The following is a 25,935-nucleotide window of genomic DNA, read 5'->3' as shown; positions in this document are numbered from 1 at the left end:
CCAATGCCCTCTTCTAAGACTTTGGTGGACACTGCCTGCATGTGGTTCAGATATATATGTAGGCAAAATACCCATACACATAAAGTAAAATCATTTTAAAAGAGATTATTTTATGGGTACAAGTGTTTTGCCTGAATGTACGCATGGGCAGCAGGTGTACACAGGGAAGTCAGAAGGCCATGTGGGTGTTAGGAATTGAACCTGGGTCCTCTGCAAGAGTAGCCAGGGCTCTTAACCTCTGAGCTGTCTCTCCAGCCCTGAGTTCATCTTCTCTTCTGAATACAAGTCCCTAATTGGGGTGCTGGAGAGATGGCTCAGCAGTTAAGAACACTGACTGTTCTTCTAGAGGTCCTGAGTTCAATTCCCAGCAACCACATGGTGGCTCACAACCATCTGTAATGGGATCTGACGCCCTCTTCTGGTGTGTCTGAAGACAGCTACAGTGTACTCACATACATACATACATGCATATAATAAATAAATAAAATTTAAAAAACCCAAGTCCCTAATTTGATATATAATTTGCAAATATTTTCTCCCATTCTATAAGATTATAAGATGCCTTTTCACATTAAAGACGATGTTCTGGTTTGTTTAATTTAATTTGGTTCTTTATTTAATTTTTTTTTTTTTTTTTTTTTTTTTTTTTTTTTTGGATATCTCAAGTAGCTCAGGCTAGCCTGAAGCTTCCTAGTAGTTGCGGCTGGCCTTGAAATCCTGTGTCTTTCACCACCTAAATACTGGTTTCAGGTATACACCACACCTGACATTCCAACATACTTCCCTTCTCCAACAATAATGTTTTTTCAGACTCTTGGGGTGAGACAGATGGTTCGGTGAGTTAAGGGTGCTTTATGAGCAAGCACACGTACCTGAGTTCACATTAAAAACAAAACCAAACCAAAAACAAACAAAATGAGCACAGCAGTGCTCATCTGGAGCCCAGGCGGGGAGGTACAAGAGGATTCCCAAAGCTGGCCGCCAGTCAACCTAGCTGTAAAACAGGCAGCTCTAGGCACCGTGACAGAGGGAGGCAACTAAAATTGGCCTTTGGCCTCTTTGCATTCACGCCCATGCGCATGATGTTGAAGCCTCTGACTGGGGACCCTGCTTTGAGGTGTAGAAGACATGGTGGATGTGGTTAGAAACAGGGAGGCTATGAGCGAGGCAACGGCACAGACCAGTGAGGAGTGGGGTAGGCGGGCGGATCACACCCCAGGGCTTGGCACCGCTAACTCCAGGCACAGGAACAGCAAGGCAGGGAAGAGAGGACATAGAGACAGGACACATCAGCTGGAAAAATATGTTCCTAACCCCCCGTCAAGGGAGCAGACAGGAAGCACAACAGGCCTGAGGTACGGTTCAATGGTTGGGCACGTATCTAACGTGTGTGAGGGGTGGGAGCCCCAGATCTGCAAAAAGAAATCACACCAAGACAAAGTTTACCAGAGCCGCCATTATTTAATGCCCAATTATCACAACAGAATGAAACTTGCTGGTGGTTCAAGGCAGGACTTTGGGTGAAACCAGGAGGTAGGTGACCCACATGGAGTCCCAACCCAGGGACTCCAGACCTTCCCACCCCCAGGTATCTTCAAAATGATCAAACCCCACAAGACTGCATATTTCCTAGGAGCCAGAGGCTGGCCAGACCTGTAGCCACCACGGTCCCTGAAGAGCCTTGTGGGAGAAGAGACGACCTGGGTGAGGTGGGGCCTCTGGGTACGACGGAAACTTAAGCCCCGGCTTCTAATCAACCCCAGAGGTTTCAGAAGCGTTAAAGCTATAGCACACCGATGGCGGCATGAGCAAACTCTTTACAACACGGAATCTGTGCAGAAGAGAGGCTGAGGCCTCACAGGGAGGGGAAACCACACTGCACCCCCTGAAATAGTTTACAAACTCCCCCAAACTCCCACTCCTCACAGCCACACAGAGAAGGGACTCAGCCTGACATCTTCAATGGTGCATCTCCAAGCCTATTTACAAGTTTAATTCTGCTAAATGCTCTGGAGTCCCCAGGGATATCAGCAGGGGACACTGGTAGGGCTGGGAAACTTCCCTGAAGAAAGTATTCCCCTCAGAAAGAAACTGGTAGCTTTCCCACCCTAGCATGAACGTTTCCCTAGGGCCTAAAAGACATACCACTCAAAACAGTGTTCCAAAAGGGGTACACCCCGTTCTTTTAAAGCACTCTAAGGAACTTAAAGAGGTCTCAAGTATCATTGGCAAGAAAGAGGTGTGAGCTTGTTCCCACGCTAGCCTCGGGCTTCTCCCGGGAGGTCCAGCCCCTGGACCAGGCAGGGTTGATAAGAAAGAGCTCAGAGATCAAAAAGACTGGGGAAGCCTCCATCCATCCCTGCGCTGGGTCTTTTGACTGAACTTGAATCTGGACTGTATTCTTAACCTCACACCAGACAGGAATGGCAGCCCTCTTCTCGCTAAGCCAAGCTCTCCTCCACCCAGAGCCCAAGGCACAGAGGTCAGATATCTCTGTTGGCGCACAGCTAAACGGCAAAGACCAGGAAACAGCAATGCTGTCTCCGGCCTCATGTGCATCAAACCAGATCTCAGGTAGCACCCTCATCACTCAAGGGACCCCCTGTGTCTAGAGCACACTGGGCTTTCTGGGTGGTCTGAGAAACCCCCCTCGCTTGGTAGAGACCAAGGACATCTCTGCAGCAGGTGTATCTAACCTGCAGCACGGGTCGCAGACACCTACGAACACAGCCCAACACAGAGTTGTAAACGTACTTCAAACATCATGAGATTTTTTTTTTTTTTGGTAGCTTATCTATGCAGTTCCTGAGGGTGAACTTTAGAGACGACGAGGTCACATATGTCAAAAGGTTGGACACTCGGTGTAAAAATAGACAAATTTCAAGTGTGTGTGGGGGGGGGTGAGTCGCTGACCACTCCTCGGACAGGACTAAGTTTGTGGCACCAGGAAGCTGACTCGAGGATAAGACAAATTAACCCAAATGGGCACCAGTACATATTAGCTCAACATCCAAACTTCAAATTCCCAGTCAGCTAGCTCGGACCTACCTGGCATAGCCAACTTCATCTTTTAAATCAATTTAATGCTACAAACTTAAAACAACAACAAGCAAAAAGTGCTGCCCCACTGAGCCCCTGAGAAACCCAGGCTCCCTGAGGGTAGGTGGAAGGCCTCTCAGACCCCGTCACCCCTGGGTACACCTCTCTGGACACGTGGCCTTGGTTAAGCCCATTCTCCATGCCTGGAAAGGCGAGGAAGAAAAGCGGACTCTTGCCGTCTCCTGACCACAGGAACCCTGGATGGTCAGTCTATGGGCAGAACAAGAGAGACCAAGAGCTCTTCCCAGATCCCCATGCCAGGAGAGGTGGCAGGCGCCAGCCTATCCCGTCATGAGCTGCTGAGGCCTAGTCTGCAGGGAAGAGCACCCCACCCCTGCCCCCTCACCCCCGAAGCACTCCAGTGGGGAAAGGTGCAAACCTGTCACCAAGCTCCTGTCACATCTGACCTTGGAAGTGAAGTGAGGGCTTTGGGACAGTGGGTGTTTAAGGAATCTTCCCCCTCCAACTGCAACCAAGAAACAAAAATAATCCTCCCAGGGAAACATGGGCAGACCCCAGGGTGTTTCTTGTTTTCTTCTCACTCCTCTCTGCCTCCACCTTCCAGGTCTCTGACCTCCTGAGGAAGGGCATCTAGGAGGCACGGGCGTGGCCTCCTGCTTTTCCCAGGAGCTCTTCTGGGCTAATTCCTGAAGGCCTACATTTACATTGGGAGGCTCAGGAAAGATAAGACATCCAATAGGAAGCCAGCCCCCTTGGCTACCTCCCCCAGAGTAGCTACTGGAACTTTCTCTAGGATGGAGGAGATGGAGAATTCCAAGCCGGTGCCTTGGCTGGGCCTGGCATTTTCTAAAATTACAAAGCCTAAGTGCAATTAATTCAAGCAAACTGGATAGTCCCCTCAAGACCCAGGCACCACTGGGGGGACGGGGGGACGGGGGGCAAGGAGCTGGCCTAGACCCCTGGAAGCCCAGATGTGCGCTTAGGCACTGGGCGTGGGTGGGCCTGTCTGAGGAGAAACTAGAACAAATCTCCCTGCTAAAACTCAGGGTGGACAAACAAACACATCTGAACTAGAAATAAATACAAAGGCGTTAAGTGCTTCTTGAAAAAGTCAGGGTCCCCCTGCCCCTCAGAAGGAGGCAGTGAGCCCTTTCCCTGAACATGGCCACCTGCACCCGTAGTCCTTCATGAAGGGGTCGGAGGTCAGAAGAGGAGGGTCAGGGCTTAGCCCTGATATCACTCCCCAGCCGAATCCTCCACATCTCCCTAGCTGGCCTCCGCCCTAAGGAAGGCTGGAAGAGAGCCGCGCAGACGGAGGGTGACACCTGGTGTCTGGTGTCCCCCATCTGGGCAGAGAGCCTGTCAATCTGTCTGTGAGGAGGTAGACAGATGCAGGACGCTTCAATTAATCAACAGGTCCCCAAGGTCATAGGAGTCGAAGAGGTCACTGATGCCTTCCCCCTCGTCCATGCCCCACAGGTATTCGTCCTGGTCCAAGGGCGGGGAGAAGCTGATCAGGGGGGAGTTGGCCGCCAGGATTGGGGACAGGAACTGGTCCTCAGTCTGTTGTAGAAGAGGGTGTGACAGCTCCAGCATGTTGTCAGTGGCTTCCAAGGGGACGAGGGATGGGGCTGGCGGCAGTGGTGGTGGAGGAGGCGGTGGTATCGGCTGGGGTATCAGTACTGGTTTGGGAGACAAATAGACAAGGGTCATGTCTGGCTGCTCTCCGATGGCTGGCCCCTCCTCCATCTCTTCCACTTAGTGGCCTGGAGACACCCGATCTCTCCAGGCTCCAGTCACAGAAACTCCATTCTCCCGTGTTCTTCTCCCCTCCACTGGGTGCAGTGACCTGCTCCCAAAAAACCTACCCTCTCCCACCCCACCCCTGACTTCTGTATGTAGTCCACCTTGCTACCCTACAGGACTGCTACGGAAACCATTTTCTGGTTCCTACATTTCCAGCTTCCCCAACTCTCCTTACATCATTACATCAGCCCACGACACCCTGATAATGCCTAGCTTTAAACAGCAATCTCCTGAGCTGAAGAAGTGGGGGCAGTTTGTGGTTTGTGCAGAGGACCCGAGCTGGGTTCACAGCGCCTACACCTTGCAATCGGTAGCTCCTGATCCCAGAGATCCGATGCCTTCCTGGGCCTCTGTGAGTACTTGTGTTCATATGCACATACCCACACACAAATAAGCAACAGAAGATAAAATAAATCTTTTTTTTTTAAAGCATTGGCCCTCCCACCCCACCCCCCAAGGGGCCGCCCTTTCAACAAATGTTCCCCGGAGAGTGAGGTGTCCACGTGCAGAGGAGTGAAGCTGGACCTTTAAACCATTTCTTAAAATTAGTTCAAAGTAGACGAAAGACCAAACGCAAGATCTCAATCTATTAAATTCCTACAGGAAAAGCTAGAGCAAACTTTCATGCCGAGTATGGTGGCTTAGACCTCTCATGCTGGCGCTTGGCAGGCAGAGGCAGAAGTACCATGCGGTTGAGACTACGAAACAAGACATTGAAGCAAAGCAAAGGCTGGGAAGATAGCTTAGTGGTTAAGACTGACTGCACTGCAAGTAGGCAGACCTGAGTTCGAATCCCCAGTGCCCACATAAAAGCTAGCGTGGCTGTGAGTGCCTATAACCCCTAGAACTGGAAGAGAGTCACAGGTTGATCCCGAGAGGTCACAGGCCAGCCAGTCTGGACAAATAATAGTAATTTCAGATCTAATGACTCCATCTTAAGGGAACAACTCAGAGGGTGATAGAGGGAGACACCTGACGTCCTGCTCTGGCCTCTGCACAGGCATGAATGTGTGTGCATAGTTATATGTACACACACACACACACACACACACACACACACCACATCAACAGTAGAACACCTGCCTAGTATACACAGGTCCCCGGTTCCATCCCCAACATATTACAATCACATCACATTGCTGGGATTACAGCAAGGGGAACAAGAATGTGGCTGCAAACCTCAGCCCTGCTTCTTATCAGCTGTGGACACTGCTGTGCATGTGTGTGTGTGTGTGTGTGTGAGTGTGTGTGTGTGTGTGTGTGTGTGTGTGTGTGTATTAAAAGCAGTACCAGGAATAGAAGCCAGGCCCCTTGTACGTGCTAGGCAGGCACTCGACCACTGAGCTACATCCTTAACCCTCTCGATACCTGTTATCTAGAGATACAGGGTTTGGAAGAAGTTACCGAGAGTGTCCTTGAACTCACCATCATCCAGGCAAGCCTCCCACTTATGACCCTCCTGCTTCAGTCTCCCAAGAAGTGGGGAATCACAGAATCACAGGCTCTTGCCACTATACCAGGTGAATATTTATGTATTTGTTTATGTATCTTTTGAGTCTGGGTCTCGAGTCTGTGTTGCCAAGGTTGATCCTGAATTTCCAGCTTCAAGCACTCTTCCTGTCTCGCTTGTCTTCAAAGCCTGGAACTACAGACTCCAACCCAAGTCTCCCAATTTCAGATCTCAGAATACATCTCAGAATACGTCTCAGAATGTCAGAGCCAGAATAGGAGTTAGAAGTAACTCTTACTCAAGCCCCTTCTATAATAAGGAAACTGAGATCATAACGGGTTACCAATTCCCCCAGAGATCCCTGAACCTTAAATCCCAAGACTGCACTCTCTGCTTTGGGCCTGGCCTCTGACTCTCTCACCTCAAAAAAAAAAGTACTCGACTCTGAAGCTGGAAAGATGGCTCAGAGGTTAAGAACACTGGCTGCTCTTGGAGAGAATCAAAGATTGGTCCCTAGCTCCTACATGGAGGCTCACCACTGCCTGTCTCTGGCTCCAGGGATCTCATGTCTTCTTCTGCCCTCTGCCTGGCACAGCAAACATGTGGCACTCAAACACACACACACACACACACACACACACAGAGGCAAACACACATACATAAAATAAAAATAAGCAAATCTTTAAAACAACCAAAAACCTCTACTTTAAGCTGAAACGTGCAACCCATATCTGTATTTTTGTGAGTGAGTGTGCCTGTAAGTGTGAGTGTGCATGGAAGTGCATTGTGTGATTGTAAGTGTATGTGTGTGAGTGGACACCTTCCTTTTCCTCCCTTCAGTGGGCAGAAGGTAGCAAGCAAACTGGCTCCGCCATTGCCCGCCCCAGGGCCTCCAGGTTTTCTTGCCAGCCCCCACCATTGGGGTCAGAACCCAGGGCCTCAGTGGCCAGTCCACTCCTGAGCTCAGCCACAACCTCTGGGCTTCAGATCTTACACCAGAAAGCTGGCGAGAAGCCATTACCACTGCCTCCATGCAAGGTCTCGGAGGATAGCTAACACACAGGAAGCTTGAACTCTGGGGAGCCACATCCTTGTTGACGGCTGAGCCAGAGGGCAGAGCCGCAGGCGGCGTGAAAGGGTGGGGCACAGGAGGCACAGGAGGCACAGGCCTGGGTTAGAAGATAGTGACTAGGGAGGTGCCCAAAGAGTCAGATGGCTGGCACACAGAGAAGCCCTGGTCCCTGAACAACAACACCGGAGAGATCCCTGGAATTGTTAAAAGCATGGGTTCTGGTCCCAGATCTTCCATCGACTTGCTGTGAGACCTTAAGGAAGCCACTTGCGGTCTCTGGGCTTTAATATAATCATACAGAATGAGATCACAGTCAATAAACTTCTGTAAAGAGCTGGACAGTATTTCCTGTTTTGTGGGACACGGGCAGCAGTTGCCCTCTGCCCAACTTTTCTTTTCTTTTCTTTTCTTTTCTCTTCTTTTCTCTCTTTCTGTCTTTCTTTCTTAAAGGTTTATTGACTATATTTTATGTGTACAAGCATTTTGCCTGCATGTGTGTATGGTGCCATACGCATGCAGTGCCATCAAGAGTCAGAAGAGGGCGTCAGATCCCCAAACAAGAGTTAATCATCGCCATGTGAATGCCAGGAATTGAACTCATGTCCTTTGCAAAAAAAAAAAAAAAAAAAAAAAAACAGCCAATGTTGGGGGCTGGAGACACATGGCTCAGAGGTTAAGAGCACTGACTGTTCTTAAAGGACCCAGGTTCAATTCCCAGCATCTGTAATGGGATCTGACTCCCCCTTCTGGGTACCTATGAAGACAGATCACTCATGCACATATAAATAAATGAATGTTCCTAACACCTGAGCCATCGCTCTCTAGTCCCCCTCCTCAAACCTTGAAAAATGTAAAAACCAAGCTGGCCTCCAGTCAGGAAGAAGCCGGTCATGTGACCTGGGGCAGAATCTCAGTTGAAGGCAAAGCCATTCTGCAGAGGTGGCTTCTGAGTCATTAGCTGTACCACCCTCCTCCCAGCCAGGTGTGGGCCCTCCAGCCAGGAGCCCTTCCTGGTTTATTCTGTGCCCGAGGACACAGCACTGGGCCCCTGTAGACCAAAGGTTAAGACACACTGGGCTGCCTTCCAGCTGTCTAGCCTTGGCTAAGTTGCACCATCTCTCCACCTTGGTTATCTAATGCTAAACCAGGAGTGATGAGACCTCCCTTCAAGGTGTGGTATGGAATGAGATAGCCCAATATGGAGTCATGGTGAAAAAAATAAAACAAACAAACAGACAAAAAACCTACTTAGCTAGTGCTACCAGAGAAAGTTCCAAGCCTTCCTCTGGAAATCCAGTTAACCGGGTGTAGAGGTAACCCCTAGCAATCCTGTCACTGGAGAGAAGACAGAGGACTTCAGCTCTGACTTGGTTACAGACCTTGTCTCCAACAGTTAAAAAGACCTGGGGCCAGCGAAATGGCTTTGCAAGTAAAGGTGCTTGCCACTAAGTCTGCGGATCTGGGTTCAATCCCTAGGACCCACATGGTTGAAGGAAAGAACCAACTCCTACAAGTTGTCCTCTGACCTCCACATGTATGACACATGTTCCTGCTCACATATACATGCATCCACATATAACAATAAATAAATGTAACATAAATATATAAATGAGTAATTTGTGAAACAGCTATAAAGACTCAGGCTAGGGGCGTGACTCCGTTGGTAGGGTGCTTACAGATTGTGTGCAAAGCCTGGGGTTTGCTTCCCAGCAGCACATACACTGAGCGTAATGGTACATACCTAAAATTCTAGCGCTCAGGGGTTAGGGATGAGAAGTGATCCTCAGACACAGAAAGTTTGAGGCTAGCCTGAACTACATGAGACCTATTGTCAAAACAAAACAAAAACCCTCACCAGGAAGAGCGGCACATGCCTTTAATCTCAAAACTCAAGGCAGAGACACTCTCTGAGAGTTTAAAGCCAGCCTAATCTTCAGGTAATGATGGAGAATACAAAGGTAATTATGTTTCTAGTTCTCTGGGGGTTTTGGGGTGGTAGCTAAGAGCATAAACATGTTGGGTAGCAAAAGTGTGTAATCAAAGGTGAAGCGCCACGCCTTCAGAATGGCTATTTAAAACTAATTTAAGCCCAGCTGTGGTGGTGCATGGCTTTAACTCTAGCACCCAGGCAAGATACAGAGGCAGGCAGATCTCCAGGTTCAAGGCCAGCCTGGTCTACAGAGTGAGTTCTAGGACAGCCAAAGATACAGAGAGAAACCCTGTCTCAGATAAAACAAAAATATTATACTTGTGTTATGGGTATGAGGGTGCTGCCTCTGTGTGTGTGTGTGTGTGTGTGTCTATGTGTACATGTGGATGTCTATGAATGTGTGTGTGTGGTGTGTGTGAGTGCATGTGTGTGCTCACACACTTCTAGTGCTGGGAGGTACCCAAGAAAGCATTGGCTCCTCTGGAGCTATAATTATGGAGCGCTGTAAGCTGCCATGTGGGTGTTGGGAACCAAACCCGCGACCTTTTGTGCTCTTAGCGGCTGAGCCATCTCTTCAGCCTTGGCCATTCTAATCATATAGAAGTATATTGAAATGTATAGACTTTGGATTTGGTTTATTTTAGTGCATGATGTTTTTAATTTACAAAGTCTTGATGATAAACTTTTAATTAAGATATTTTAAAGACCCACAGGCCAAGGCTGTGGCTCGGTGCCTACTTCCCCAGGATGCATTATGCATGGGTTCAACTCCCACCCCACACACATGCCGCCCGCTTACCGAGGCTTGCCGATTGCCACGTGCTTGGCTGCGAGCCACTCTCACAGCCGTCATGGCAGTAGGAATGACAGTTATTGCCAGGCCAAACATTCAGTTTACATTAGTTCACTAATCCCTTTAATAACCCGAGAGTTAAATATTAACTACTCTTGCCCAACTTACAGATAAGGAAATGGAAGCAGAAACTGTCAGAAGGCACACAGCTGAGGGCAGGAGCGGCTGAGCTGCCCCGGTTCCCCCGGTGAGACAGGGATGCCCGTGGACTTCACCAAGGGTGAAGCTCACTGACCACACGTGAGGACACTGGGCTCCTCTGCTGGGAGAATGCTGGGTAACCGACAAATGCAGAAGAGGAAGAAGTAGAGTCACACCCGCCTCCCTCCCACCTACCTGAAGGCTCTATGGTCTCTGCGATCCCAGAGTCAGTGCTGCAGCCCGGCTGAGCGCAGTCAGGAATGGGGCTGAGGGCAGAGGTGGAGGGGAGCGCCTCCTTGGCAGGACTGTCTGGCTCCTGCCCCTCCTCTGGGCACAGGTAGACTTCAATGGGGCCTTGGGTACTCTTTAGATAAATCTGCAGGTTCTCCTGGAGGAGGAAGAGGAACAATGAGGCACACAGACCCACGCAGGTCAGCCGGTTCGAGCAGACACAGGTAGCGCTACCCATGCGAGCAGGCTCAGCACAAGCCTGACACTGCCCTGCTCTGCTAGGACATCACCATCCCACTGTCCAGCCTGCAAGTCTCCTAGTTGGGAGGACGCCTTGCTTTTCATTGGGGGAAATCAGCCTTCCCTACCTATGTGCTGCTGTGAAGATTGTGGAAATATTACACAATCCAACTCCAATGCCACGCTTGTGATGCAGCTGGGAGAGTCAGGGTGAAGCGGCTCCCTCAGGGTGTCACACGGCTGAGGTCAACCTAACCAGCATTAGGTACAGGACGCTGGCTGGACACGAGGACAGAAGGTCCCTTTCTACCAGGGTGGCTGAGCTGTTGTCACACGAGCTTTCTACCACAGGAGGGGAGCCCTCTTGAGAATAGCACAGAGAGAGGCGGGCAGGGGTAGACGAAGCCCCTGGCAGATGGGAAGCATGACTCGAGTCACTGAATTAAACTTTGTCTCCAATCTTCAGACCCTGGGTTTGTCATCAGTCTTCCTCTTGCCTGCAAGCTTGAACCATTTGGGTGGGGTTTCTCCACCCTTGTCCCTTTCCACTGTGTTTCTACATAAGACACAGTGAATACACACACACACACACACACACACACACACACAGGGACACACACAGACACAAGTTCAGGTCTCTATGCATCACTTGGCCTAGCAGAAACCCTTGTAATCTGTGATACTTGGTTTACCTGTCACATTGCCTGGGTCTCCCACAACCCACTAGGTCCTGAGCTGAGGGGTGGGGCTCACCTCTGCAGTATGGGGTTTCCTTCAAACACATCATTTCTGGATTGCCAGACCCTAAAGCAAGTTGACCACCACATTCTTCCGTAAAGCTTAGAACACCAACAGGCTGGCGTCCAGCTCACTTGGTGGAGGGTTTGCCTAGCAGGTATAAGGCGCTAGGCTCCAGCTTCTGCACTCTCTAAACTGATGCTAGATGCACTAACAGTCCCAGCACTCCAGAAGCAGAGGCAGGAGGACCAGGATTTCAAGGTCGTCTTCGGTTACACAGTGAGTTTGTGGGGAATGTTGTCAAAGAGGGACCAGAGAACTGAGATTTAGTGTGGTTAAAAAAAAAAAAAGGAGGATCTAGTCTGGCTGGCTGATGAGGAAGGAAGTGACTCAGGACTCGGTCTCAGAGTGAAAGCCGAGGCTGGCCAGCAGCCCACCAGGCAGGGAGAGGAGCAGCGTGAGCAAAGATGAGAAAAGGCCTGCACGGAGGATGCCGAGTTCCAGATAGGCTGACGTGGCCAGGAACAGAGATAGAAGGCAGCTTAGGAGAGGCATCGGGGAATCCTCTGGACTCAGAGTAATTACCAGAGTATTAAAGAATTCGGACTGGAGCTGTAGAGATGGCTCAGTGGTTTAAGCGTATCCCCTGCTCTTCCAGGGGACCCAGCTTTGACTCCCGGAGTGCCTACATGGCAATTAACAAGAGCCCGAAACCCCAGCTGTAAGGAGACCCAACACCCTCTTCCAATCTCCAGTCACAGCATTCACATGACACACAGACAACATATGCAGGCAAACCCCCCAAACATACACATAAAAACCCAAACAAATTTCCAAAAATAAAAATAAATAAATAAATAAGTAGATAAATAAGAATTTTGGTATTGCGATAGAGTTCTCTTGACAGAAAAGTACCTGCTGTCAAGACTAATATATGAACAAGAAAATGGATTCCCACTTGTCTCTGATATTCATAAACACACACACAGTGACTAGATAAGTAAAATTTACAAAGATAATAATAATTTGATCTTATGCCAGGAATGGTGGTATCTGCCTTTAACACCAACATTTAAGAAGCAGAGGAAGACCATGAATTTGGGGTTGGGCTGGGCCACGTAGTGTGTTTAAAGCCAGACTGACCCACACAGACAGGCCTGTCTTTAAAAAGCCAAGGGTACAGGTACAGCTCAGTTGTGGAGACTGTGCTAGCACAAGCGAGGCATAGGGCTCCATCCCCAGCGTTGAAGGCTTTGGTCCTCACCTTCAGCGAGTAAGGACCCTTTCCAGCCCTAACTGCAAAGAGAAAACCCCTGTAAAACCAGAGATGCCCTCAGGCTAGAACTTAGACTCCGTTGTTCCTTCCAGTTTTGGACACTTCTGCCTCAGACTCCACAGAGCGACTCAGGGCCTTCCCACCCTGCCCTCCACACTTCTAACCTCGGCCCTGTCCGGCACTTCCAATCTTGTCTGTGGTGGGGCCTTGACCGCAATCACTGTCTGCTCCTTGAAGTTGCCTACGGCACGGATATCCTGGTAGGTCACATAGGCCAGTGTAGGGGCAGAAAAGTTAAGAAAAGCAACCTTGTCAAAGTGTACATCCAGCCTGCCAGGGCTTTCCTCTCCCCTCCAGAGCCCATCCCACCCTCACACACCATGCAGCTCAGACAAAATGCAAATGACCATAGACTGTTCTTTGAATAGCACAAGCCTTCCATCCCTGAAAAGCAAACAGATTGCATATCCAGGGTTAGTGTGGCTGTTTGCAAACCTCAAGGAAATGGGGTTGGCTTAAATGCCCATCAACAAATGAATGGATGCTGGAAATATAGTTCAGTCCTATAGTGGTATAGGATTATACCAGCATAAAGGAAAATGAAACAGGAAATATACAGGACAATGTGACAGGAGCAAGGTAACCCAGGCTTCGAAAAACAAACACTGGCCTGGTAGTGATGGTGGCGCATGCCTTTAATATCAGCACTCGGGAGGCTGAAGCAGGCGGATCTCGGAGCTTGAAACCAGCCTGATCTACAGAGGGAGTTCTAGGACAGTCGGGGCTACACAGAGAAACCCTGTCTCAAAAAAAAACAAAAACAAAAAAACAAAAAAAACAAGGGCTGGAAAGATGGCTCAGCGGGTAAGAGCACTGACTGCTCTTCCAAAGGTCCTGAATTCAAATCCCAGCAACCACATGGTGGCTCACCACCATCTGTGATGAGATCTGACACCTTTTGGTGTGTCTGAAGACAGCAACAGTGTACTTACATACAACAATAAGTAAAATCTTTAAAACAAAGCAAAACAAAAAATAACAAAAAAGACAAACCAACCCTCTCTCAAGAAGCAAGAGAGTCACTGTTCTAGTCATCACCTCTCACGTGTGGCTCCTAACTGCTAATTTTCATGTGTATACATGTGTGTCTGCGAGGGAGGGAGGGTAGAGGTCAGAAAACTAGAAAGAGAAGGTGAAGGTAAGCTTTAAGGGAAGGGAGTGGGAAGGGCAGCAGAGCACAAGCAATACGGAATATGAGGGCCAAAGGGGGAGCCAGGAGGTTGGTTATGAGAAGCAGGAGAAGGGATCATAAGAAGCAAGTAAAATTGTTCCCCAGGGACTGGCCAGGGGAAAGCTTGCCTGAATGGCAGCTGCCTGGGGGACCTTAGAGGTTGGGGCTCTTGCTGCCTAGTGGCCCCCAAACCTGGGAAAGCTTTGTAGATTACCTTTTGTCTCCTCCTAGGGAGCGATGGATATATAATGCAATGAGCCATGTATGAGGATAATTTGAAACTCAGTTTGGGATGACCCAGTCTAAGAAAATAGTTCAGGGTGCCGGCTCTTTTGCTTTATTGGGGTTTATAAGATTTAATGACCTTGTAACTCAGGGGCAGAGGCCTCAACTGTCACACACAAGGCCCTACCCTATGCTGGACTCTTTTTGTTTGTTTGTTTGGTTTTTTTTTTGAGTCAGGGTTTTTCAGTGTAGCTCTGGCTGTCCTAGAACTCACTCTGTAGACCAGGCTGGCCTCGAACTCAGAAATCCACCTGCCTCTGCCTCCCGAGTGCTGGGATTAAAGGTGTGCGCCACCACACCCGGCTTATGCTGGATTCTTTTGGGAGCCAAAAAGGGAATTCTAGGGGTGGGTTACAAGTAAGGGTGGGGGAAAGGAGACAGTGGGAGGTGAGACGGTCAACCTCAGTTAAGAACATGTTTTTAGAAATAAAGGCTGGCAGGTCTGGAGAGATAGCTCAGCAGCTAAGAGCACTGGCTGCTCTTGCAGAGGTCCTGAGTCCAAGTCCCAGTAACCACACGGTGGCTCACAACCATCCGTAATGGGATTTGGTGTTCTCTTCTGGTGTGTCTGAAGACAGTGACAGTGCATTCATATGAATACAATAAGTAAATCTTTTAAAATAAAATAAAATAAAATAAAATAAAATAAAAATATAGACAGCAAGTGCTCAGCCAGCCTGAAGGACCTGAGTTTGAGCCTTAAAGCCCACATGGTAAAAGAAGAACTGACTCCTGCACGCTGTCCTCAGGCCTGCACACATGAGTCCTGGCATGCGTGCACCTACATACATACAAACGGAATAAAATAAGGCCGAGGCCAGCCTGGCCTATAGAGTTCTAGGACAGCCAGGGCTAGAGAGAGACCTTGTCTTGATAAGCAAAAAAAATATGCTATGCACTCCTTTAATTCCAGCACTTGGGAAGCAGAGAGGAGGCAGGCAGATCTCTGAGTTCGAGGCCAGCCTGGTCTACAGAGCAAGTTTTAGGACAGCCAGGGCTATACAGAGAAACCCTGTCTCAGGGGAAGAAAGAAAGAAAGAAAGAAAGAAAGAAAGAAAGAAAGAAAGAGAGAGAGAGAGAGAGAGAGAGAGAGAGAGAGAGAAGGGAGGGAGGGAGGAAGGGAGAGAGAGAGGAGAGAAAGAAGAGAAGAGGATATGTGGTGGTGGGGAGGGGCTATTTAGGGGAGGGTGGAGAGAGGAGGGGCTGTTTTGGGGAGGGTGGGCGAAGGAAATTGAAAGTAGAAACGATCAATGTATATCATGTATGAAACTGTCAAAGACTAAAAAAAGAAGGAGAAGAAGCATGCCGCAATTTGATCCTTGGGACCTCCATGGTAGAAGGAGAGAACTAGCCCTCATAAGCTGTCCTCTGGCCTCCATAGCACACCGCACCCCTGCACACACACATAAACACATGTCATTTCATGACAAGAAAAAGCATAACTAGAAAATAAATTAGGGGAAGTCCAGACTGGATCCAAACACGCACTGTAGGTCTTATCGACATTTACAGTGGGCACCAAGCGAGCCCACATCTCCTCAGGCAGGATCTCACAAAAGAAAGGACCCCAAATAACCCCCAAACTTCGCTAAAGCTCGAGAGGGAGATACAGATGTGACTATCCTCTAGAGGGAGCTAGTCCCTGTAAGGAGGTAAAAAAGATCAAGGGAGTGTCCATTTCCACAGCCCGAAGCCGCCCTGCTCCCTCCCGCCCCCTCCCCGCCCCCCGCAGAAAGGATATTTCTTGTTGGCATTATCTTCGGTCAGGTGCTTGAAGCTCAGGGAGCAACTCTGAATGAGCTGGTCCAAGGTCTGCTCGGCATTCATCAGCTCCTTCAGCTCCTGCCCCAACTGCTGCTGCCTGGAGGGTCGGGTGGGGTCTTCAAATAGTTCCCTGCCTCTGGGAACAGAGCAATCCCCAACGTCATGACCCCCACCTCAGGGCTGCCCCCGCACAACCGCAGAGGGGAGCTGGTGAAACTCCAAGACAGGGCTAGTCACCAGCGGTGCCCCCTCTCATGTTATGCAAATCACTGGGGATGCCCAGCTCCCTGTGAACTATCATGGCCTGGCACTTGAAGCTTGGGGGTAGGTTAGAGATAAGAAACCTGAACCCCAGCGTCCAATCCTTAGGCCCCAGCCTCCATCAGATGGTAAGAAGCTGTTGACTTTAGCCTTGGCTCCGTTCCTGGGTTTCCTTAAGGGTTCATGCCAGGATGCTTTCAGACCCTGGAGCAGTGGGGAGGAGCCCGACCCATACCTGAGCTATTCCCAAAGGTTTTCCTGAGTCAAGAGGAGGATCCCGGGGCCCCTAATACAAGGAGCTAGGGTCCTCTCGGACCTGTACAACCCCTAGAACTCCTCCGCTCTGCCCAGTCCTTTGGCTCGCTCTCGATACTATGCCAGCATTTAACACCTGTTCCACACCATTCAAACACACAGGCTATGCCCCATTGGCCACCTACCCCCCCCCCCATCCTGTACTTGTGCGAATTGCCTGTTGCTGGGGAGGGCACCCTAAATCTCACACCTATTGGCTACTGTTCCTGGCCCCGCCCCTAACACATGCACCCATTGGATGGTGCCCTGGCCGGGCCCAGGCACTCACACCCACTGGATGTTGTTTTTGGACTTCTTGCGGATGAGCTGGATACCCTCCAGCACGTTGGTGATGTCATAGATGCGCCGCTTTTGCACATCCAGCACCTCGGCTGCCCAGTTCAGGTCCAGGACTCCATCCTCCGACTCGCTCAGGAGGTAAATGAACTTCTTGGTCAGGAGCCCCAGCGACGTGTCATAGCGTGTCTTCTCCCCAGGAGACTTGGGGGCTGAGGAGGATAAGGCCCCACTCACACACTGCTCTCGGGGAGCCAGCCTGGGGTCTCTCCACGAGTTCAGATCCATTCAGAAACACCTTATCTCCCACCCTTCACCGAGAGCTGTCCAGCGCGCAGAGCACCCAGGCAGCGGATTCTCCACTGCCACAAAGCCCTGTAGCCTCGGGGGAAGGAGACTTGCACCAGGTCTCTCCGCTAGGGTGCGCTGTCGAGACCGGAAGCCAAGGGTTGCGGACTCCCGGTTCAGAGTACCTTTCCACCATAGCTCTGAGCAGACAGCAACAGCTCCAACAACTAAGTGCCTACTGTTGGGAGGGTCACTGCTCTGGGCACTTTCCTTAAGGGAATACCCTACAGGGCTGTACAGAAAGCACAGACTGGTTAAGTCATTTGTTCGTTTCACTCAGCAGACGGCAAAGTAAGATTCAAATCCAGGCAGGCTCCAGTTTTCCTGCTAAAACCATTATCATCTCTCAACAATTATACCAGGAATTAGGAGTTATGGTTGGAAGGAAAGGACAAGCCTGGATTTGAGAGCATTTTTATAGATCCACACTTGCCTTTTCTTTCCATGTGTAGCCCGATAATTATCTGAGGGGAATCATGAACCATCAAACATCAAATGGGGGCCAGGTCCATGGAAAAGGTCCCTTTCTCAACAGGGCTGCCGTTGCGACACCACTTCTCAGCTGAAGCGAATTAAAACCACAAGGGGACTTTTGCAATCAAATGACTTTAAGTCTCATAGAAGTTGGCGTCCAAACTAGTCACGGGAACTAAGTTTTAATCTCAGATCCCTCAAGAAGGGGACTTGAGAACCCCTTCACACATAGAGGCCAAGCATTTGACACACGAACTGCTTACTCCAGTTTTGTGTTCATGGCAGACATTAATAATCGATGTCCGGTGGGAGCCCTTACCCTCATCCCTAATTCCTGACATCTACACATTCTACCTAAACCTATGCCCTCGTTAGGTCTCTGGGTAAATCCATTTATCTCCTGGACGTACTGGCTTAAACTCCCAGGTTAACCAGAAAAATCGCAGAGGTAGGAATTCCCTCCACCTCAGCTTTAGAAAGGTTCTAGCCCTGTGGTTCTCACCCTTCCAAATGCTACAGTCCTTTAATACAGTTTCCTCCTGTTGTGGTGATCCACAACGGTAAAATTCTTTTTGCTTCTTCCTAACTGTAATCTTGCTACTGTTATGAATCATAAGGTAGATATCTGTGTTTTCTGGTGGTCCTAGGTGAGCCCAGTGAAAGAGGCATTCGACCCCCATGGGGGCCTTGACCCAAAGGCCGAGAACCGTTGCTCTAGCTGGACAGCCTGGAGACCTTCAGGTGGTAGACTGGATTATTCCAGATTTTGCTTCCTTTGAATCACTTAGCAGTCTGTATGTGGGAGGCAGACCCTGCTTAGCTTCTAATCCTCCCAGAGCTCTCTCTCTTTTAGAAAAAGGTCTGATAAACCCAAATATGGAAAACTTTAAAAAAAAAAAAAAAAGCTCCCAAATAAACACTAGTCATCGTGGTTAGCTCTGGGGGAAGGGTAGGGCAGGTGCCTAAAGTACAGGAAGCCATTCAAGGCGTTAGTCCTGACTCCACTGACTAGCTGTGTGACCCTGGCCAAGTCCTGAGTTACCTCATCAGGAATCGGAACGTAACTATCTTCTGAACAGAATCAATCGTGAGAATACACAAGAAACCTTGGAAAAGGGAATTGTCTGATAGGCGCCTGCGCTGGTGACAGGGTGGGGGCTCCTGCCTCGTGCCACCCCACCATAGGTGCCCATCAGAAGCTCTTACTTTTGGGGCTTGGCAAACCATCCACGCGGATGCACTTCCCCTTGGGGGTCCGGAATTCAGGGACCGTAGGCCTCCCAATGCCCTCCAGGTCCAACTTCCTTTTGGCCTTTGACAGACAGAGGGGGGGGGGAGAAAGAGTTAGAGAATCAGGCCTTCCTTGACATTTTTTTATGAGCTGCAGCAAGGCCTACTTGGCCTGCAGCAAGGCCAGCAACAGCCAGCCATCTCCTGTGTGCTTGCCACCAGCCCTCAGTGCGGTGTGTGGCGTGGCCGGCTGAACTTGGTGAGGAAGTGTCAGCGCCCACTGAAGTGAGAGGCAAATAATCAGGCTGGGGACCTGTCCCTTTCAGAAGCAGCTGGTTCATTCCAACCTGGTGCCCATCACAGCTCCACAGCTGGCCCTTATCAGGGTGGGGCCAGCATCCGCCCAGGCCCAGGGGACTTCCTGGCTCAGTGCCACACCCCAGGGAGGTGCCCGCATTGGGAAACAGTGCAAACACTCTCCCTCCTGCCCACCCCCATCCCGGTTTGGGCTCCAGCTTGAGGTTCCAGGGCCTCCAGAATGGACTGCTTGTCATTCTTTCTTTACTGAGACACAATGAGTCCTTCCCCAGTGTCTTAAGGACAAGCAGCTGAGGCCCTGCTGCCCCTCCCCGTTCCCGCCAAGCTTGGGAAACACCTGCTGGGGAAACCAAACCACAGCCCATCTGCTCGGCTGCTCTACCCAGACACCACCCACCCACCACCACCACCACCACCACCACAGGGCCACAATGAGGCTTCTAGCTGCATTGCCCGGAAAGGGCCTCCCTGATGGCTTAGGGCTGGGCAGGGGTGGGGCAGAAACACTGGGGCACTGGGACACTGGGCAAAGGGCCAGCTGGAATCTCCAGCAAGTCTGAAGTCTCACTGTGTGACCTAGGGACATGTGCCAACCGTCGCTAAGGGCCTCAGTTTCCTGCTCAGTAAAATGGGCAGAAGATCATGACCTGGAGGACTGTGGCAAAGACTCTAGGGATGTTCTCAGTAGGAGACACACAGTAGGGGCTCAGGAAATGCAGAGTCTATTCCCCAAACACGATCCCAGCATCTTCCTGGACACACCCTCTGGGGCCTCTGAGCCTGTTTCCTTCCTTCCCTGACCCCTAGATGCCTCTGCCAGCCGCTTGAAAGATCTGTTTTAACACTTGGTGGTGAGGTCACGCTCGGCAGTGCTGAGCCTTCTAACTGCTGCCGAGCACAGCTGGCCTGACAGGTGTCAGCTCTTCTCCCTGACGCCAGCCCCCTCCAGGAAGTCTCCCTGGACTGGCACAAGAATTCTGCTCATTGCTTCCAGGAGCCTGAATGTCTAACGTGTCTCTCTTCCAAGGCTCACACCGAATGCAAACACCTCCCCGCTCATCTGTCTGAAAAAGTCTCCCGAGTATTCTTCACCCACCTCACAACCAATGAAGTCCTAGACTCTAGGGAGGCTAACCCCATCTTGTCACCAGAGAAACCCCACCCCTACATCAGGACCCGCTGAGCCCCCCCCCATATAATCCAAGCTAAGCTCCGGCCCCCATCCCTAAGCCTCCATCCCCATCAGTACCAATGGTGTGGCTGTTGTAATAAAGGCCAGGTGGGCTCAGACAGGACTCTGTCTTGATCAAAATGGTTCATTCGAGCTCCCTCCCACCATACAAGGGCAAGTTGACAAGAGAACTGGTCAAGCCTAGTTCTAGCTCATCCTATACTCCCGACCCCCAATCAGAACCTCACTGGCCGCCTGCAAAGCAGGGGACGCCGAGGACCAGCCTGTCACACTCTCCCACAGTCCTGAAGTGTATCAACACCGACACTCTGTCTTGAGAGACAAGTGGGGACAGAGAGGTTAAGTCACACAGACAAAAAAGCAGAGCCAGGCTGTGGAACCAGGTCTGTCCAACTCCAAAGCCATATATGCCAGGCTACAAGAACGGTCCATTCACACTCCCCCAGGAACTGCTAGAACATGGGGCCAAGGTCCCCCTATGCCATCTGCTCCCCACACCTCATGTGTTCACACGCTGCCTCCTCCTCTCCCACCGTCCCTCACTGGATGCACACTCATTGCAACCCCAGGGTCCCTAAGTAGCAGTGTGAACCCCACCTAAGGACACCGGCCTAACATCTTTGGATGCTACCCGCAGAAAGAAGTCAGCATGTGGCTGGGTTGAGCTTGCAAAGGCCAGGTGGCACCAGGAGAGGCCAAGCACAGGCCTTGGGGTCAGATGGGGTCAAAGCTGGACCTCTCCGTCCTTTTGCTAGGTGAGCTGGGAGGTCAGATGACCTTGACCCACTGAGAGTTGGGCCAGCCTGCTCGTTCTGAGGAGACAGTGAGGTAATGCAGCAGGCCGGTGCAGCAGCTGCAGCCACTCTGGCAAGGGTATCCCCGTGAGTGAAGTTCGAGGGTGAACTTTGACAAGACAGCAGTGCTAAGGGAGAGCAAAAGTCTGTGAACACACCCAGAGGTCAGTACGGTTCTAATCTGGACCCCCTGGAACAGCCCTGGTTAGGATTTATTTGCAGAGCCCTTAAGTGTAGACCACACCCCTTGCTCAGGAGCCCCAGAGGAACAGAGGGGCTGGCATAGAAACACAGGGAGCACAGAGATCAGAGAAGGGAAAGCCAAGGTCACATAGGCGGGGACCTGAGTCTCCTTTCCAATCTAGGGCAGGCACTGGGGTGAAAAAAATTTAGGGACCACTTTGCTGTTGGCTCCAAAGGCCAGCCTGGGACATGTCACCCTATCCCTGAACCTATACGTCATCTCCTGGCCTGGTGTGGGTAGAGTTTTTTTTTTTTTTTTAATTATGTTTGTCTTATAGGCTAAGCCATTGGAGAGGCCGAGGCAGAATCCCTTTGTTTTGAGACAGGGTCTCATTATGTAGCCCTGGCTGTACTAGAACTCTCTCTGTAGACCAAGCTGGCCTCCAACTTACAGATTCACCTGCCTCAGCCGCCAGAGGACTGGGAGTAAAGGCCTGGGCCATCGCACTCAGCTGGATCTGGAACCTTCAACAGTCTCCCCGCCTCAGTTTCCCCAGGAGTGTATGTATGTATGCCCAGCTTAGCTGGGACATTTGCGCCTAGGCATTCAGGACCAGCCTGGCAACAGCGAGAGCCTGTCTCAATAACAGCAGCCAGGTGTGTGGCCCTCAGCACTCAGGAGGCAGAAACCGGTGAATCTCTGAGTTCGAGCCCAGCCTGGTCTTCATAGTGAGTTCCTGGACTGCCATGTGGATAACACAAATTAAGAGGCAAAGAGAAACCCAGAAGAGCCCCCACTGTCCTCGCAGATACCAGCTGTAGGACCCAGAGAAAATGTCACGAGCCTGGCCAGAGGTGAGACTCAACAGGGGAGCTTGGGAGTCTTTGCTAGCGGACAGCAGGACCAGTGGGCAGGAAGCGAGGAGACCTAAGTCCTGGCCTGACTTCTACAGAGCCACGGTTGTCATCCCTCTGGTGGCCAGCTCCCCAACAAATCTTGCTCACCCCACACTTTGCAGCCACAAAGCAGAAGGCCACACCCAGGGTTGGGCTTGGAGCAGCTCCAGGTCACACCCTTGTAAAATGAGTAAGCAGGGGGTTAGGCCTGCCCACGGGGCACTGGGGCCCCAGCATCTGGAGATGGACCAGAGATGGTCTCTGGGCCTGGCAGGCTTTTAGGGAGTCTGATGCAAGGATGACACCCCCCCCCACCCTCCCCACTTCTTGGCCTTGTGAGTTGGGCAATGTCTTCACTCGGCTCGGTTTCCTCACCTGTAGAGAGCCTCATCCCCTAACCAAGATAACTGGTGCAGAGTGCCAAGCTGTGTCTGGCATGCAAGAGCCACTCTGGCTAAGATCCCTGAGCCCGCCCTGGGAGGACAGAGCAGACAGGTGCAGAGTTGGTGGGGAAGTTCAAAACCCCAGCTGTTACTGACACTCTACATCCAAAAGCAGGTGGTCAAAGGCAAGATTAGCCCTCCAGAGTCCCCTTTCCCAGGGGCACCTAGCTCCTAGAATGAGCAGTTCAGGGGTAAAGCCCAGCCTCATAGAGAGCTGATTTGTGGGTCACTTCGCTGGATGAACTTTGACCCTCGATTTTCCGCTTCCACAACACAAAGCTTCTTCCTGTTCAGCTTACTTCACAAGCTAACACAAATGCATGCGGCTGGAAAATGCCCAAGAGCCGACACAGCAACAGAACACCACTCATCCTCAGTTTCTTGCCCTGTAAAATGGGCATGACAACACAGCCATGCCACTTCCTGCACTCCCAGGAAAGGGATCATGGGAGGTAAAACTAAAGCTTGACTCCAAAGGCAGAAAATGAGGCTGGCTCTGCCTAGAGCCAGAGAGGTGACCACTGAGCTCTGAGCCTGCCCCAGGGGTGGAGAAAGAAAAGACAGAGCCACAGGTCGGACAAAATACCCTGGGGACACAGGGTGGTCTTATCCCTGTCCCTAGACTTACCATACCCTACAAATACCATCTCCCCTCCTTGACACCTGCTTCCAAACCTGGAACTAACAGAGGAGACAAGCCAAGGAAGATATATTTTCTAGAAGAGGAAAGGTGGGGCTGGCGAGATGGCTCAGTGGGTAGAGGAGTTTGCCACCAAGCTGAACAGCTTGAGTTTGATCCCCAGGACCCACTCTGAAAAAGAAAACCAACTCTGAAAAGTTGTGCTCTGACCTCCAAACACAGTGTGGCACAAACGGTCCCATCCCCCACATAAATGTAATTTTAAAACTTTTTTTTTTTAAGAAGAGGAAACAGAGGCCCTGACATCCAAATATACACAGTGAAGACCAGAGCTGAAACCAGCCACCCCAACCCTCCCTCTAACTCCCTCAGGCCCTTTCTCATCCATTCCCACAAACCCTGTACTACAGCCCAAACGCCACCACACCAGGCCTTCCCTGACAACACATCTCTCACTCGCGAGGTCACAGTCCATCTGAACAGGAAACCCAAGAGACGGACTACATTTGCATTGCTACTGGCTATTTCGGACGATGAGCAGGCTGTGGGGAGGACCTGAGGACAACACTTGAGAAGGAGCTGGCTAGACAACTCTGGTCCAGATACCAGGCTGGACCAGAGACCTGGGAGACCTATGCGGATTTAAAGTCACCAGGAAATCCCACAGGCCAAGCCCCTGGCCTGAAAAAGCAGGTGTTGGTTCTGGCGTAAACAATGAAAGAATGAATGAACTTAAGCATCGTCGATGCCTTGGAAGCTTCCTCAAGGTCACGCAGGCGCTAGGGGCACTGGGCTAGGTCTCCAGGCTCCCCTGACCAGTGCTCATTGCAGTCCGCGACAGCAGGCGAGATTACTTCACGGAGTCGGAAAATGAAAGGGTTCTCTCTACTGCCAGTCCCGCTTCCCCACCTCAACCAGCTGTAATCAAGCCGTAGGGCGTCCCAAGCACCCTCTCTCCTTTTTCCCCACCCAGACACGTATACGGGAAGTACAGGGGGTCCCCCAGCATTACCGGCAGCCGGCCTGCGGGTGCACATCGCACAATTTGGCCCTCGGGTCCGTGGGGAGTGGCGTCGAGGCAGGTGCCCAGCGCCACAGAGGAAGGCACCGTCTGCGTGTAAAGCGAAGTGTAGTAGGTGGTGGCGGTGGTGGCCGGGCAGAGCTGGGGGCTGCTCAGACCCGAAGGCCACAGCTCGGTGGGGTTCAGCGCCGGCAAGCTCTTTGTAGGTTGCGCCGTGGCCGGAGCCAGGGTCCGCGGCGCGCGCAGCATGGCGAGTGCGGCGCCCCCTACCCACTCGGGTCTGGCGCGCGCGCGCGGGGCACCTGCGGGCTTTGCAGCCGGCTGCACCGCGGACGCCGGGAGCAGCCGCCAATGGACGCCCGCCGGGCAAGGCCGGACCCTCCCCTCCTGGCCCGCCGCCCAGCGCTGCCGAGCTCGGAGATCGCCACTCGGAGATCGCGTGGCACAGGTGGCACTGCCAGGAGTTGGCCCGGTCCGGCTCGTGCCCCGAATATCTGGGCGTCCGGAGTCGCGCCCGTGCGTGAAAGCGTCCCGGAATGCCCACGGACCCCGCGGACACTCGTGTGCTCTGACCCGCGAAGGGTGTCCTGTGCGCCCTGCTGAGCTCTGCGTTCACCCCTCTAGTTCCCGTCCCTTGCTTGGACTCCTTTTTCTTTTCTTTCTTCTTTTTTCTTTCTTTTTCTTTTTTTTTTCTTTTTTTTTTTTTTTAGCGCCAAACTATATGCCGCCAAATTCGGATCTCCCGCGGAAAATGCCGCGCCTCGATTGGCTGCTACAATATATATAGGCTCCTCCCACCCACCCACCCCCGGAAAGGCTTAGTCTAAGAAACAGCGATTACGACAGGAGCTTAGTGGCTTAAAGGGGCCGCGACATCTGCTGACTTCAGCGTCCTCTTGTAACAGTAGGCGAAACTGAGGCAGGAGGTGCATCTGGAACACCCAGCATAAGGACCAACAGTACAGCGAAGAGCGCTGAGGAGCGGACCTCTTTTCCTTGGGGGTGGGGCCAAACATTGAAAGAGAGTCAGAGTCGGGACCTGAGTCTTGACCCTCAAGTGCATTTCCCTGGCCACAAAACCTTTTGTTTTCGCTTTGTTGCTTAGTTAGGTTAAATCATTTATTAATATATTAATTAATATAACCAATATGTCCTCTTTCTCTTCAAATGAAACCCAGGAACCTGTTCCTCCAGGCTTTAATTGGCAGAGGGGCAGGGAAGGGTGGCGCCTCCCTTTTATGTTTTTCTTCAGGAAAAAAACTAACCTCTATTGAGCGCCTACTGTACGCCCGTACAGTACACTAAGATTAGACCATTATATATGTTATGTTGTTTAATTTATCCCATCAATCCGGAGAAGTGGGATGGGTAAGACCAGGGAGTCGGAGGGGCGGGATATTGTGCCTCGGGTCATTCACAGATTCGCTGATCTGAGAATTGGCAGTCAAATGTAGGACAGTCCAGGT

At 51.1% G+C, this 25,935-nt stretch overlaps 1 protein-coding gene across 3 annotated transcripts; it reads right to left on the bottom strand.

Moving 5' to 3' along the window:
- Nucleotides 1-1,441: 1,441 nt before the first annotated feature.
- On the bottom strand, nt 1,442-25,225 carry E2f2 (E2F transcription factor 2). 3 transcript variants are annotated; one of them, NM_177733.7, is made up of 7 exons: nt 24,461-25,225; nt 18,958-19,063; nt 16,922-17,141; nt 16,055-16,213; nt 12,962-13,076; nt 10,508-10,700; nt 1,442-4,742 (listed from the first exon to the last, which is right to left on the bottom strand). In NM_177733.7, the coding sequence occupies exons 1-7, from the start codon at nt 24,716-24,718 to the stop codon at nt 4,462-4,464; spliced, it is 1,332 nt and encodes a 443-aa protein (NP_808401.1). In that variant the 5' UTR covers nt 24,719-25,225; the 3' UTR covers nt 1,442-4,461. The 3 variants fall into 3 exon arrangements, with proteins under 3 accessions (NP_808401.1, XP_030109434.1, NP_001292328.1); XM_030253574.1 differs by lacking the exon at nt 18,958-19,063 and having other exon boundaries at nt 24,461-24,712; NM_001305399.1 differs by lacking the exons at nt 16,922-17,141; nt 18,958-19,063; nt 24,461-25,225 and adding an exon at nt 16,574-16,717.
- Between the last annotated feature and the right edge of the window lie 710 nt (nt 25,226-25,935).

The sequence above is a fragment of the Mus musculus genome, chromosome 4 (assembly GCF_000001635.26).
Source record: "Mus musculus strain C57BL/6J chromosome 4, GRCm38.p6 C57BL/6J".
Lineage (NCBI taxonomy): Eukaryota > Metazoa > Chordata > Mammalia > Rodentia > Muridae > Mus > Mus musculus.
This window is presented reverse-complemented; position numbering and strand designations above follow the sequence as displayed.

Coding starts and splice junctions, on each gene's coding strand:
- E2f2 (NM_177733.7), bottom strand. CDS start 24,718: ATGCTGCGCGCGCCGCGGACCCTGGCTCCGGCCACGGCGCAACCTACA. Junction 19,064..24,460: donor CACCCGCAGGCCGGCTGCCG/GTAATGCTGGGG, acceptor TGTCTGTCAAAG/GCCAAAAGGAAGTTGGACCT. Junction 16,214..16,921: donor AAAAACAACATCCAGTGGGT/GTGAGTGCCTGG, acceptor CTCTGTTCCCAG/AGGCAGGGAACTATTTGAAG.